We start from the raw sequence: 15,873 nt of genomic DNA, 5'->3' as shown, positions 1-15,873 counted from the left end.
TATTCTGCTTTACAAGATCTAACCAGACAGGCAAGGAAGAGAAAGAAGAACTAACTTTCTTTTCTGAGTTCACAGAGATCTATTGTGAGGATTCTAAACACAGAAACTGCCAGTGGCCCTGAAAGTTCTTGAGCAACAAACAGCTGGAGGCTGAGAGCAATTCTGTTATACGTATACATTAATCCTGCTTTAAGGTGTATTAGGCATCCACTTTTGACCCCACTGTCAAGAAGGAGAACGAATACAGGCTATTCACATTCACAGTGAACAGCTACTTTCCAGTTTCTCCAATTATCAGAATGAAAATCCGAACTCATTGTGGTCACAAGGCAGCCACTGATAATGCCGCTTGCTTGTATAATTTTTCCAAATTTGTCAGGATTATTAAAATTATTAGATATCTGACAGATCAGCAAACCATTAAAACACCCACTCATGTCCGGGTCAGAACCTGCGCTTTTCTTGCTTGCATACATTACAACTTGTCCTCAAACAAAAAACTCAAATGCCACAGGAATCACACTTGGAAACTCTGTACCTGCTGAAAGCTACCAATATGATTTCAGAGTACTTCTATAACATTTCTTAGCAACCCAATTCCACACAAGCTTAACGCACCTGTAGACAACTATTACATTCTCCCTTCTTCATAATACACTGTCTTGTCTACTATCCAAGTGTCTCGGTAAACAGACTTTATACAAGTGATAGGAAATGCTGACATGCTTTTAATGTTGCTTTTTCCCTCAAGGGAACTGATATTGCACAATGCCTTTCAAGTTCAACTGCCCTTAGTTGTCCACACAGTCTCTTATCTACTGTAACGATGAAGACCATCAATACTATTTTTAGTGTTAAGAATAAATAAAAGTAATAAAAAAGGTCTTCTCCACAAAGCCCATATCCACTTCTTCCACACCCAATGAGAGAAGAAGAAATTTTGAGGAACTGAAACAATTTCTTACCCATCTAGCTCAAACAGAAAATGAAATTGTCTTTGTAGGGTCCTGCAAATGTACAAAGTCTTGCAAACGTATGAAGTCAACAAGACCAGTGAGTTCCACACCTTTGAATGACTTAGCCAAATTAATCAGACTACAAATGATTTGGAAGCGTAAAGTAAGCTTTTACTGTCCGTGTCTCAAGTTTCTCCTTAAATACCTATCCCTTCAGTCTGCCATAAGACAGTAAGATTGAAAACATTTATCAATACTTTTGCATCTACAAGATTTTGTATTAAGTGACTGACTATATAGAGCTCTAATTAATGTCACATTGACATGGACTACAACTACTGTCAACAATATAAAGCCAACACAGAATGGAAAGATATTAAAAGGCAATATTCTGAAGAGGTAGAAACCCCTCAAGTTGTGTGCCAATAATACACCTGCACGAGAAGAACAATACACACTTTGCTAGCAAAGCCACAAAGCAGTGTTCCCGAGTGTCTCCAAAATCATAGCACGACTATACCACGTCAGCTCTCAAATGCAGAACTGCTTTTTTTTCTATTTTTAAGCAAATATTCTTTGTTTCGCAAAGTATTATAAACTGCTGTGATCAACCAAAGAAGAGATGCTATTGGTTAAGTAAAAAAGCAACAAGAAAACATTTATGAAAAAGAAACAAGCTTTAAAAGAATGGAAAAGGTGAGTTTTAACTGAGTTTTATTTAAGACTGAAAAGTTTCTTCCTTCAGAAATCTAAGAAACACACTGTTCACTGCAATGACGTTCCATGCCATTACATAACCTCCACATGAACCATACCTATGAAAACGCTGGATCAAAGGACAGTATGACGACAGCCCTTAAAGATCTTAAAGTCAATTTGACAGACAATGTTATTTTCCAAGGGAAAGAAAATACAACATTGTACTAACCTTCTCTTTTCTGCTTCAAAAGCACTTCAGGGTATTCAGATATCAGAAAAATGAGAGAGTCATCTTTCAGTTTAGTACCTATATATTAGCAATCTTAGTCTTCACTATGGGTAAGTAGGTTTCAAAAGAGTAATCCATCTTGCTGCTGAAGAGAACAAATTACAAAATCTTGCACTTGATCCTGAATTTCTTTCAAAATGTCCAAGCAGCTAGGCTATAAACAGCATTCCTTTAAAATAGTTCAAGTAGCCCTGTCTTGTTTAATTCCACGTTCTTTTTTGCAAAGTCCTCAACAATCTTACCTTGTTTTTAACTGCTGTTTTATAAAGCCTGTAAACCCTGATAACACACTATACTGGTTTTGGCTGGGATAGAGTTACATTTCTACACAGTAGCTTGTATGGGGCTATGTTTTGGATTTGTGCTGAAAATACTGTTGCTACACACTGATGTTTTAGTCACTGCTGAGCAGTGCCTACACAGGGGTCAAGCCTCTTCTGCTTCTCAGACTGCCCCACCAGCAAGTAGGCTGGGGGGCCATACAAGAAGTTGGGTGGGGACAGAGCTGGGACAGCTGACGCCAAATGACCAAAAGGATATTCCATACCCTATGACATCATGCTTAACAATAAAAGTGGAGTGGGGGGCTGTGTGGAGGTTGGCAGGGGCTGCCATTGCTCAGGGGCTGGCTGGGCATCGGTTGGTTGGTGGTATACAACTGTTTTTGTTTTGCATCACTTGTTTTTTCTTGGGTTTTACTTTTCTCTCTCGTTGTTGTTTCCCCTCCCCTCCCCCCCTTTAAATTATTAAACTGTCTTTATCTCAACCTGCGCGTTTTCTCACTTTTACCCTCCCAATTCTCCCCGCCATCTCACTGGGAGGTGGGGAAAGTGAGCAAGCAGCTGTGTGGTACTTAGTTGCCGGCTGGGGTTAAACCACATGCCATAATTATAGCTCTTTGCTACAATGCCTTGGAATTTGGAAATTCAAAGCTATAAATTCACAAGCAGCTTCCACCCCCCACCCTGAGGAAAGACCCAACCGTGTAGGGTTTTGTAGGAAAGTGTTATTAGGTTCTTTTGTTTGCCACAGTGTTAAAGTTCTGAGAGAAAAAACTACTGCAAAATTTCTGCTCCCCTTGATGGACTAATATTTCTCTGCTTCTAAAAGACTTTAGGAACGTAGTATAGTTGCAGGTCAGCGTTAGAGAGACTAGCTGCTCCTACAACTCATGTTGCAGAAAAATTATGGAAACATACCCTATATTATCAGGGAACAGAAACCAGCAGAGAGCAAACGTGAACAAACTAATGCATTCTGAAAAAATAGCGAGTGATTTAAAAAAAAAAAAAAAAAAAAAAAGAACTTTCCTGGACCCAAGTGAGAGGCAACAGCCACATGAGTAAACTGAAACCTACTCTGACTTGTCAGGTATTCACAAGAAAGTACACTCAGATTGAAAGTTCACCTCCTCATAACAAGCCAAAATTTTCAAGAGCAGCAGGGTTTCATACAGCAGAGAAACCGTCAAGTCTGAAAGCACCATGTACCAGGCCAGTACTAGACTGGGAAACAGCTTTTTTTAATTAGAGTGACAAAGCATTTTGTCCATTTCACTACTGTATAGGACTTCAGCCTGAATGTTTTACATTATTTAGTGCCATCTCAATAGAAACCCAGTTCTGTGTCACTAAGTAGTATTATAAGCCCCAGAGATACAGGCATCAAAGTTTTGGATGCTGTCTTAACTACCCAACTAAGATTTCTACTAAGATTTCCTTTTTACTCTATTAATTCTAAATCCCACACAATGAAAGCACCAGCCTAACTTCTGCACTATTGTCAGCATCAAGCAACATCCATATCAAAAACAGAGCATAACTTACCCATAAATGCAGTTAGTGGAAAACTCAAGCTTTTAAGAAAGATATGTCCTGATTGGCAACCCTCCCTCCTAACAACACTGTCTTCTGAATATTGAACTTCTATTTATAAATATTAAACTATGTAACCTAACAGATCAAATACAAATACCACTCAGGCAGGCTTATGGTTTTTTATTCTCAACATAAATGAAATAAAAGCAAGAGCTTAGAAGCTTGAGTGTCATATACTCTTTAACCTTTTCATCACCTCCGTGTGAATGTTTCAGGATAAAACAAAACACACACACCCCCAACATATAGCCAATACCAACAGAATTCTGAAGAGTGATTTAACCAGAAGGGAAAATGCTAGTTCACAATTAAGACACCAAGATGTAAGAAAAATAAGAATTAACCAGGATGAGAACAGGCAGGCAGTAATGTAAGGGGAAGATTCATGTTGACAGATAAGAACAGCAGGGAGGAAAACTTGAAATAAAATAAAGATTAAGAGGGAACCTCAAGAGAGTTTGATAAATTGTAGTGGACAGTGAGACTGAACAACAGGCCAAACCTCAATGTTTGTGTCACTGGTTTTTGAAAAAGGCACCAGAGTACGGAAAAGCAGCCTAATTTCTAGACTGCCTATTTAGATCAATAATTATTTCTATAAATACTAATGAAAACTTTGAACAAAAATATATTTATCTAACACCATACTGTACAGAAACTTCTCTCTTCCTGTACTTATTAGGAGCTGAGCATTATTAGAAATTCCGTGCAGTCATGTTTTTCATCAAAATCTTGTGTACCTAGATTTTTATCATACAAAGCATTAAAGGGGCAGAACTAGCTATTTTTCCTCCTTTCCCTTCTACAAGACTGAATCAAAACCACGACTCCTAAATACCTTTCTATAAATTACTTAGGTCGAAGTCCCTCCCTCCCCACAAATTCACAGCTTTTTACTTTGAAAGATGAAGGAACAACAAGGAGGGTAGGGAAAAATTTTACATTTGACATGAAAATTTTAATTGCATTTTTTGAAGTTTGAAACATATGCTCAAAACTCCTGCCAATATTGAAAGAAATCTAAAAATACTTCAAATCAGGCATAAAATTTTAGCTTCCTCCTGCAATATTTTCAGCAAAGGAACAACTGAGAAACAAAGTTTAAGTGTTGTCTGTGCAGTAATCCTTAACAGATGGATGAAAACAGCTGAAAAGAAATTAGTCACAAACAAGAAGCGCAGTGCTTGTTGATATTTTCAGAGTACCAAAGCTGTTAATGGAAAAAGCCTAGGAATCATTAGTGGCAAATTACCTACCACAAAATATAATTAAAAAAAAAAAAATCATAATCTAAAGAACAGTAGAGAGTGTGGGGTTCCAAGTAGAAATGTTTTCCTTTCCTTTTTTTTTTTTTGTGACGGGAAGAAGAGAGACCCTGAAAAGCCAGAAACCAGACACCTCATCCCCCAACTATTTCATAAAGTGAAAGGATACTTTGCTGTATGATACTCACTGACAGATCATATGGATAAAATGAACCCAACATTCCTGTCAAACAGGACATCTACGTGACTTCTAAAATGCCAAAAATAGCTATGTTTTTAAAAACTCTGCACTCACTTGAAAAAGCTTGCTTCTATACAGGTCGTTTCCCCTCTTTGTGGCACTAATATTAGATAATTATTGGAATAGAGTGTACTATTGAGAGGTGCCAGCTGTCTTTACCATGTTAATGCCACATTAACAGAAAGAGTATTTTCTGACAGTCTGACAACAAGGAAGAAACTGTGAGATCAAACAATGGAAACAGTTAAGATGAAGAACCCTGGCAACAAAACTACTGAGATAGTAAGTTTCTCCAAAAGCAGTCTATGGGGCAGGAGATGGGGGGGGGGAGAAGAAGAAAGAGCATGTGCAAAAACCACTCTGCTGGAAAGCAATCCGATGAATGACCAAAGGGTACACTGCGAAAAAACTAAAGGGAAGAACTGTAGAAGGTTCCGCCATATAATTGAGAAGAACAAGAGCACTACTCAACCACCACAATATTTAAAAAATAATAATTTACAAAATGAAATAAAAATGTATTCATTAATAGCAGTGGGGGAAACAAAAAAGTGAGGACTGAGTCCATCAGTAACTTTCCTTAAGCTAAATTGCCAAGAAGTTGCCACTGTATTCCTGTCATTCATCCCAAGAGTGGCAAAGGAAAGCATGAAGGCCAACTTTTGTAGCAGTGCCACAGCAAGGAGCAGGAGTCCAAGCAAGACTATTGCTTTTCATGATGCCTGACTGCAGGGATTACATTTTCTAATCATACCTCACATAATGTTAATTAGTTTGAAGCACATATATATTTCGTCTTTAAACTGACCTGCTCAGCTCTACGTGAGGCACTTTTTTTTTCTTTTCCAGAAACAGAAAGAAATCTCCTTTTCTCTTCAAGGTTTGGTCTTGATATCTCAGAATACTATAAAGACTAGGATGTCAGAAAATAGGAAATAGTTATAGAACCAAACCGGTTCACAAGGAATAAGGCATGATATGTCATTCATTTTCAGTGTATGATAAGAGTCTTCATGTACAACATTTTAGATTATTTTCAGACTGGCACCACAAGGAAGTTAATTCTTGCAGCATCCAGATCTTTGTATCTTGAAGCTCATGGTATCTCCATGAAATATGATTTTGGTGTCGTTCCTGACACCCCAGAGTACTTCATTCAAGTATACCTCAATCTACAATAAATTTAGTTCCTCAAGTTATAGGCTAGTGATTCAAGAAGAGAAGTACCAAGGCTTCTTAGTGGTTAGGACTGCCAGTGTTACCATGCTGCCTCTTCCCATGCTACTGGGAAAGAACATAAAAAACAAAGCGAGTAACATCTTCTCTATCAATTAAATGTTCTTTTAACTGAAGACTCTGGAAACAAATATTGATAACTGGTCATGGGATCCGCAGTCTTAAGTAATGGAGACTACTATTCTAACCACTGCTTTTCCTGCAATATTATCAACAGGAACCCCTTTTGCTTTGTTGTTCTGTGGAGCCAGAAGAGTCGGGTATCAACACTGTGAGATACAGAACTTCATGTAGCGAGTCTTATGCTTTACAAAGATAAATTATGAGCATGTCTTTCCATGGTGATAAATAAAGACAAAACACCTTGATATCAATATAACAAAGATATCTCTACAAGTTGTTATATTTACTTTCTTTCTCTCAGGTTCAACACATACTTACGGAAAATAAGACAGATCAATTTGCAACTTGAGATCAGCTTAAGACAGTGTCAAAAGTGATTGTTAGGTGACATTTTGGCAAAGACCCTTCTTGGCAATATATAATACAGCATGGAATGGATTTGGCTACAGAGCTTAAAGACAATTTTCCACATCTCCTTTTTCAAGTGCTTTTCAATTTAAATTCAGGTGAAGTGATAACAGGCACGTTCTGCAAGAAGTCCATATGTAGGTTTCCCACCTCTTGTCAGGATCAAAACTGAGTAAGAGAGAAATTCTGAACAGTGGTAAAGTATCTACTAAACCCCTGAGCATCTTGCACTTGAATGCTTCAAGTGTAGCTGATACCAAGGCATTCCAGCATGTAGGCCTGGGTCTTTGCATTTGAACATAAAGTGGGTTTTAGCTTATATTTCATGTTTGTACACAAAAGTATAAAAATAAGTTCCACACTATTCCTCCACCTTTTAAAACAATAACTTTAATACTGTTGTTGAAGTCCTACAAGACTGAAGAAGTAACTGCAAGACAGAAAGCTTGCCCGCTTTTCTTCCATAGTTATGCTGAGGCAGCCCAAACAAGATGCTACGAATCACCATAAAAAGTGATTTCAATCTTTGTATCACCTGCAAAAATCTCTTTTTGGCTAGAAATGAATTATTCAGAACAAAGGCTAAGAACAGGGCCTTAATCTGACCTCATATATGATATAATCAAACTTATTCTCACTGAAGTAGCTGGAATGTGCTTAATCAGCATGAACTAATCTCATAAGACCTATGAGTTGCAGACTCAACTTGTACAATGTTTAAGAGAAGAGCTTCAAAGGAGCTGACAACATATGAAGTGTTCTGAGTCCCTCTTAAACGTTCACAGGAAATAAAATGCTAGAAGACAATGGCTTCTGTAGATATTTACAGGCTAAAAAAAAAAATATAATCATTTCTTGTGAAGGCAAAGAATAGGCGAATTATGGGATTTTTGAAAACAGTATAGACTACGTGGGGTGCAAAAGGATTGGTGGTACTTAAATACGGGTATAAAAGAAAAACACCTAGAAAAACACAGAAGAAAAGATCCAGTGATCTGAACAGTAGGTGTAGCAAAAATTGTATATTTAGCTTTTATTTACAGATTAGTGTTTTGGAATGGCTAAAAGGGAAGAAATGAAAGGTCCAAATAAAATATGACAGAATAGGTACTTAAATTAGTGTCTTTGAAGCACAAAACTAATTCTCCCAAAAAAGCCTCATGTCATGGGCCTGGACGAGGTGGGGGGGGGTAAGGGAAAGAAAAAAGGCCTGACAGAAGGAAAAAGCCTAAAACTATATTATCCAAGTCTTAAAAAATATTTCTTAGAAAAACATATGAAAATGGCTCACTAGATCATGTAAACATTTGTAAATTAGGACCATCATTTTAATTATACAAGACAATATAATAGAATATACCTTGCCTAAATTTTTCTAGGACAAACTCTTCAACTGTTACAGTTATAAAACTCTCCCGAGACCAGAAAGAGAGGATAATCATTCACAGACTAAAAAAAACCCCGAAAAATACATTTCATTGAGTAGTCCTGTGCAGCACTGCATGGGGAGAAGGACTAGGTGTAGTCATGAGACTTTTTTGCTTAATATATACTGATTCTGTATAGCTTTTTAATTAATAACACTGAATACCAGCTGTATGATCCCAAATCTCCCATGCTTTCCAAATGACAGGTGTTTCAAAGCAATGCTGCATACGCACTTTGGTATCCAAAGTCAGTCTGTCATGGTTTTGGATACCTAAGTGTGTATGCAGTGTTTGTTTTGAAACTCAAGCTCGCTAAATTTTTTGAACTCTTAATGCTGGAATAGAGATACAATCTTTGCCATTACAGCCAGAATTTAGAATGCTAAAGAAAAGCATACTTTTCATTGGAGGAAAAGAATAAGTTTCACAAGACAGTTACTTCAATCTAATTCCTGCCACACAAAAAAATGAAAGCTATGTATCCATATACACATACACACCTACACACAGGCACCTGTGTGTATCTACATAGATACACACACAAACACATTCTCTCTGGTGAAAAGTAAGCACCAGTAACCATGTTAATAAAACCAGTAATTAGTTGCACCATGATGTTTCCTCTCTTATGTCTATCCCCCACATCCTTGTCAAGAGATGCATTCAATACTCTGGATGGCTGCTGGTACATCCACTGACATGTTTGCATTTGTAAGCTCCTAATCTAGCGAGCCTTCCTTCAAAGCTATTTAAAATAACACAAATCCTGAAGTACATGCAGGAAAATTGCCCAATCCTCTCTCTAATAATTAATCACCTCCTAACTTCAAGCCTAGAGCTTAAATATGTTTTGTCCTATTAGAGCATAAAACAATTAGAACATCTATCAAAAAAGTTACAGCTAGAAAACAACAAAATTTTAATTTTAGTTGTCTAGTTTTTTGCTTTTTCAGCCAGTCTCTTACACAAAACTACAAGCAAGCTAACAACGATTCAGGTTTTCATGAAATTTAGGAGCCGTATTTTAAACACAGATCAGTTGCAAAGTTAACACTAACTCATTGAGATAGTCAGTACTGTAAAATAAATTTATAAACCTATTGAAGAATATGATAATCACTATGTCATTATGCAAACCAAAGTAATCCATGACTCAGCATCTGTATCTTCAGGAAGTAAGCAAAAAGCAGGACACAACCGACATTATATTCAACAGCACACTTTATAACCTCTTGTCCCAGCACAGTATGTTGAGAATCAGAGGTACCTTTAAAAGCAATGTGCTATCCAGTCTCACAACAAAGCACATGCCAGAAAGTACAAGCAAACAAGTAGCAGAACACCTTCAATATAGATCAGTCAGTGATCCACAAACACTGACACCTGCACTTAAGGGCCCACGTGCTTAATTCTAAGTCAGCTGAGGGGGGTGTGTGGGTAAGTCAGAAAGCTTGACAAGCCCTTCCAGTTCTAACAAATGGAATACAATCAAGGTTAGTGTTTCTTTACAAGAGTTTCCTCTTTCCTTCCTGGGAGGGATCTAAAACACATGTTCCAATCCTTACTAGACAGCAAAAAAGTCCACCTTTCTTAAGGTCTTTAAAAACTTTATTTTTAAAGTGTCTCCAGGATAAAAAATATTATTTACTTGCATGCAGGTATTTATTAAAAATACCACCAGCAGTCAATATTCGTTCCATGTATCCCCCATTTCAGCCAAGCAAGCTCTTGCTCCTCCAAAACACAGTGGCATTTACCTCACTGACCTTGGGACTGCCTTCCTCCAGTATTTCTCCCTCATCAGTTTGCATGGGAACAGGATCTGTGCAAAGCTCTGCAGAAATGCAAAATACTGCCTAAAAGATAAAAAAGAAAGACGTAATTTAAAACCAATGTTTTTTCTATCTTTAACAGTGTTATGTGAGACTGCAGTGCACATAAATAACAATTCTAGGCTATGACCCTTAATGTTCCAGTTCTGCACATATTCACTGAATTGATGTGTCTTAAACAAGTAAGACAATGAGAAGACATAACTCTACTTAATTAAGAGAAAAAAAATACCTAGCAGAAATATACTTTCTTTTCAATTTTAAAATATGTCATTGCTGAGAACTTTACATATTCATTGTGTTTACTTATTAAAGCTATGGTCAGTAAGGAACAACCACACAGACTAGAGCTGAGCAATTCTTACCAGGACGTAACCTTTGTGCAAATACAAGCTTCACAGATTCAGCTTACAGACAATCTAAAGGTTATTAGTTTGAAAAATTCTTGGACTTCCGGTGACCTTCCAGTACCTCTGAATTGTTACTTTAGGGATATTTTCCTTGACTTCATTTTAGAAATAACTATATTTCAGGCTCTAAATGGTTCAGGGAACTGATAAAGTCATTCATCTTTAGGTCAACATTTACAATCTAACCCAGGTCAACAGCTCCCAGTGAGTGTCAGTGCAGCTCCAACTGAACAAAACCTACATCCCAAACTCCATTCTTAGAATTGTAAAATAATTTATGGAAGAATGCAACACAGTTTGGGAGTCTGTGGTTAAAAAGATTAGAACATCTTCTACTCTAGAGGATGACCCATCTTTCAGGGGTAATGGATCAAACTACTCAATTTAGGAGATCAAATGCACCAGCATAAATTCAGCATGAATCTCTGACTCTCAAAATGCAAGATGTAAGCTGTCAGCAGATCTGTAGCATTCCAGATATGCCAGAAGTAAGGGCTCACACTGAGTAAAAAGTCTTTTAAAGCCAAGAGCTGTTGGCCTGTAACAGCTGTCCCTCTCAAGATGCTGTAACTCTTCAAATGCACCAGCATTTAAAATCCATTTAAAGTCCTTCCACTTCATTTTTGCATCTCAGCTATAGAGCTGTTGACTCTACTGTCACCTTCAAAGCACCAATTCCAAGCCTGGAAACTGACAACTTTGGGAGTGCAAATAGTAATGACAGAAAACTGAGAAAGCCTGGAAATTTTTCATCTAGATGTACCTCCTTCATTTCGAGGTTAAAGCCTGTTCATAAGGTAAGACTGTCTGCACTGCCAACATCTTCTGTATGTTGTGCTTAGGTAGACAACATCTTCTATGGCTATTAAGTTGACACAAGGAATTAAGAATATATTCTACAAACATAAAGGTGCTGAAGCTACAAAATGTTACATACAACTTATTATATCTTATACCCAACAAGCTGTTATGTTCAGTAACATCATACATTATATGCAAAGCATGAGGGCTGTAGAAGACTTACAGCATAGTCATTTCCTCTTCTGGGGAAAGAGGAATGAGGACAAAGCAAAACTCTCACCTAAATCCTCACCAAATATTCTGCCTGCAGCATATAATCAAAAACCTTAGGTATCAAATGCTAAACAAGACTGGCATCGTGCATCTAGGCCAAGATCTTCCTGCATATCACAAGTGTTTCTGACTCCCGGGCTACTTTCTGCTCTGCAGCAGGAGGGGAGGAGGACGGGCCCAGCGGTCCCTGTCCATGGTACTTCACCAGGCCGAGTTTCTGAGACCCACTCCAGAGCTTCTGGAGCTGGGACTTCCTGAGCACGATTTTGCAATACCAGATTTAAGTAATGGGGAAGCTCCACAGATTGTTAGATGTATAGTCTGATGACTAACGGCCAAAACAGCTTTGGCCAGAAGGATTACTGTGGCACTGAATTGGCTTCAAATCAGAGAAGCAAGCAAGATTGAGCTTGAGCTACAGAAGCATTTTAAATGACTTATAAAATAAAACAAGATCAGACAGGTCAGGCCAAGACCACTGCAAGGACACGTCACTGTTCATTCAGAGAGCTGGAAGAACTCAAATATGACCCTCTGAAAAACTGCCATGTTTATCTTCTGAGATATTCCTCACTACCAGCGGAATGGAAAGTGCCAAAATTTGACACCAGTTCTCATATATTACTCCTGGAAGAAGACAAAAAAATCCCTACCAACCAGTACATCTCAAAGGAAAAAAAAAAGTCAGTACAACTAGGAAATAAAAAAAAATATAAAATAGAAAGGCTACAAGAACAAAGATAAGCAAGCTCTCCCACAGAGGACACATTGAGCTATGGATAGTTCCAATGTATTTAGAGAAGAGAGTAAGAAATAGAAGAACAGAGAGATATCTATAAAAAAGCAAATGTAACTGAGAAGGAAAAGGGGGTTTATTCACTCATTCTTCATTTGTCCCATAATTCATGTTTTATCAGCTTTAACATTTAAAATACGTATTATACTATTTCATACAATGCCCAGTTAGGGTGAACTCACTCACATGAGATGGCAAGAAGGTGGAAGTTTTAAAAGGTTCTATAATTTATTGGAAAAAAATCACAAGGGGAAAAGAAAATCCACCAAAAATCTTGCACCTGGTGTAGGAACTCCCTAAGCCACAGACTGCAAGAGGTGTTGCAAAAGGAAGTTTTGCTGAACACTACCCTTCTATTGTATTTTCCCCATTGCATTTCCTTCCAGCTTCTTTCAGGCAACAAACTAGTCCAATCCAATACAATGATTTTTATGTTCTTTCTGCATACAAGTGATGCAGAAAGATTCCTGTGGCCACTGGCACAATAGTGCTGCATTTCAACCTTGTTTATTGCCAAAAGCAAGCATTTGGGGATTCCTGAATCTGTGGGAGAATACCTCTGTGGCAGACTTTTGTAGCAGTCTCAGCCAACAAAGTGACTGCTAATGCCAGCGTGCGAAGAAGCAACATAATCATTCCATGCCGGTGACACCATCTTTTCAGCTCACTAGCTTCTGAACAGAGGGCTGAAAGTCACACATAGGGTAGTTTATTTTGTACACAGAGAATAGACAGGCAATTACAATTTGTACTAGTGTCCTATAGGATTGCAAAAAAGGCCAAATGCCAAAAGGCATTTATCTCCTTAATTCCAATATTTACGTGATATGCCAGGTTCCCAGGGGATAAAAATATGTAAAGTTTATAGACAGTGCATTTCGATTTTTAGATCTGACATCTACCAAAAAAAGTCACTCTCGGAAAAGGTCAAAAGGATGATAATCCTCTTCTTCCATTCTTGCATATACCCACCAAAACTACTTCAGATGGGTCTAAAGTCCCCCAATCTTTTTATTTACCTGATATCTTCTAGAAAAATTAACCAGCTTCAGCTTGAGTGAGAACTCTAAGGAAGGTCTGATAAATAGCAATGCACACATACGTCAACATATGACGCATGTCTAAAGTTAGTAACAGTTTTTATTTAGCTCTTTAAAATATCATACAGTGATGAGAATCTATTCTCAGAGGTAAAAATACTCACTAATATGAACTAGTTGCAGTTCTTACGAACTTTAACGTCTAGTGTAACATTGTCCTGTCATAATCCAACACAGCTTTGGGACAACCCAGTTTGATATTTAATCTTATTTAAGTTCCATCTCTTTCTGCAGCAAAGACATACACATTGCATTCAGCAATATCAGGATGATGGATGGAGCTACCAGTCATAAATTCAGTATAAGCACAACAGTGCAGTGCACCTTATGGAAACCCTCTCTTCGCTACTGCATTCTAGCCCACTCTGGCAAATAAAACCTGAGCTCCCTGAAAAGTAATACCAGCAAACAAGGTATTCCTCAGACCACGTTTTTCCCTAGATAGAAAAGTCCACCATTCAGAAACACAAGGTCCTCATCAGAAAGAGAGATGGAATTCAAATGTCTTCAAACTTGCCGTTCATCAAACAGGCATCACGGGAATTAAGCACCTTATCTAATACATGAGCCTTTCATACAGCAACACTTTCTCTTCAGATTGTCAGCAGCAATCAAATATGGCCCACAGAGGAAAACTGTTCTTGATTTGATATAGAAGAAAAAATTATTTCAAGCTTCTGAATAGTGCAGCTGCAAGAGAAGTACTTATTAATGTAAAACTAAATGTGGTTCCTGTGAATTCCAAAGTCGAAATTGAATACGGCCCACTGGAAAACCCTTGAAGGTCAATAAGGCTGTGCAAGCTGTCACCATTACAGACAGGAAGCAGAAATTGAGGGTAGGTCCCAAACTCTATCACAAGAGCACAAAACAAAACAGGCACACAAGTGCTCTTCAGAGACGGTGATCTTGTATACATGGCATACTTGGAGAAAAAAAAAAAGTTAGAACAAGGCAGTACTGTACTGAACTGTATCTTAATCTTTAATCTTTATCTTATCTTTAACTATATCTTAAATGAGACTGTACTTATTTGATGCAATTGTATTGATACATGATTGGATACAGTCTCTATCTAGGTACGTAGACAAAACGTGTTAATTTTTAACAGATGGTCTAGCCGGATCACATCTAATTGCTACAGCTTTACATTACATTGAGTTTGTTAAGAATGTACAAAAGCAACATAAAATTTAACATATGGAAAAGGAACAGAGTATTTTTGTGACTTTAAATGCGAGTTGAGAGTTACTGAGATGAAAGCAAAAGCATCCAGAAGATAAACAAAACTTTAACGTAACTTCGTTCTTGCAGGAACTAATCGCTGACCAATTCCAGTGACTTTAAAATCTCATGATAAAATAATTAATTTTCAAAGAAAACCATCATATGCATCAACTTTAGCTAAAAAAACCAAATCGCATCAGACAGTTACAGAAGAAACTTCACACCCAAACCCACAGGAAATAACACACTAGAAAGTATATGAAAACAGCAAGATCTCCTATAGTTAGTTAAGAACTAGTATAAGCTAATGTTCTCACCTCCAACTTTCAAGAACGCAATATTGAACTTTGGTTGATTTTTACCTTTGACAGTTTCCAAGGGCTGCCAAAGCCCACAAGAATCCGTCCTGGCTACATTCAGTGCAAAAACGAAACCCTAAAAAAAAAAAAAAAAATATTTTAAAGGTCAGCCAACTGTGAGCATTACTAGGTAAGAAACACATAAAAATGAAAGTCAATTGTCTCCAAAGTTCAGCAACTCTTACTCCCAAAACATTTAGAAATAGCCATATTCATCTTAATAAAGTCATGTACGGTAAGCAAAAAACTGTAATCGCAAAAGAAGCAATACAGCCTCCCTCTTCCCCTGTAATTTATGCAGTACTTGGGTGATGGGGGAAAAGAGCTACAGTTAGCATTAATGAGAGAAGCACCTTTCTCCTCACTATTCTTCCACTTCAACTGCCACCCTGGTCTAGGAAATTATTCTTCGAAAGCAAGAAATTTTACATACTGCAAAAAGTATTCACTTGCTGAGCCTTAGACTCAAATTCCAGCTCAACTTTTATCAAATTTAGGCTTTTACAGAATAAAGCTGCACCACTGCTGGAAATGCATCTTTAACTACCTTGGAG

At 37.6% G+C, this 15,873-nt stretch overlaps 1 protein-coding gene across 1 annotated transcript in view; it reads right to left on the bottom strand.

Moving 5' to 3' along the window:
- TNRC6B (trinucleotide repeat containing adaptor 6B) overlaps positions 1-15,873 on the bottom strand; it is a 134,566-nt gene that overhangs the window by 103,137 nt on the left and 15,556 nt on the right. Inside the window, exons 2-3 of the mRNA XM_074144285.1 lie at positions 15,323-15,395; positions 10,279-10,377 (exon numbers count right to left, since the gene is read on the bottom strand). Of these exons, the coding sequence (XP_074000386.1) occupies positions 10,279-10,332 (54 nt within the window). The 5' untranslated portion in view covers positions 10,333-10,377; positions 15,323-15,395. The remainder of the gene's footprint in view (positions 1-10,278; positions 10,378-15,322; positions 15,396-15,873) is intronic.

Source organism: Numenius arquata, chromosome 2 (assembly GCF_964106895.1).
Source record: "Numenius arquata chromosome 2, bNumArq3.hap1.1, whole genome shotgun sequence".
Taxonomy (NCBI): Eukaryota; Metazoa; Chordata; class Aves; order Charadriiformes; family Scolopacidae; genus Numenius; species Numenius arquata.
Note: the sequence above shows the minus strand (reverse complement) of the source record. Positions and strands in the feature narration are given on the sequence as shown.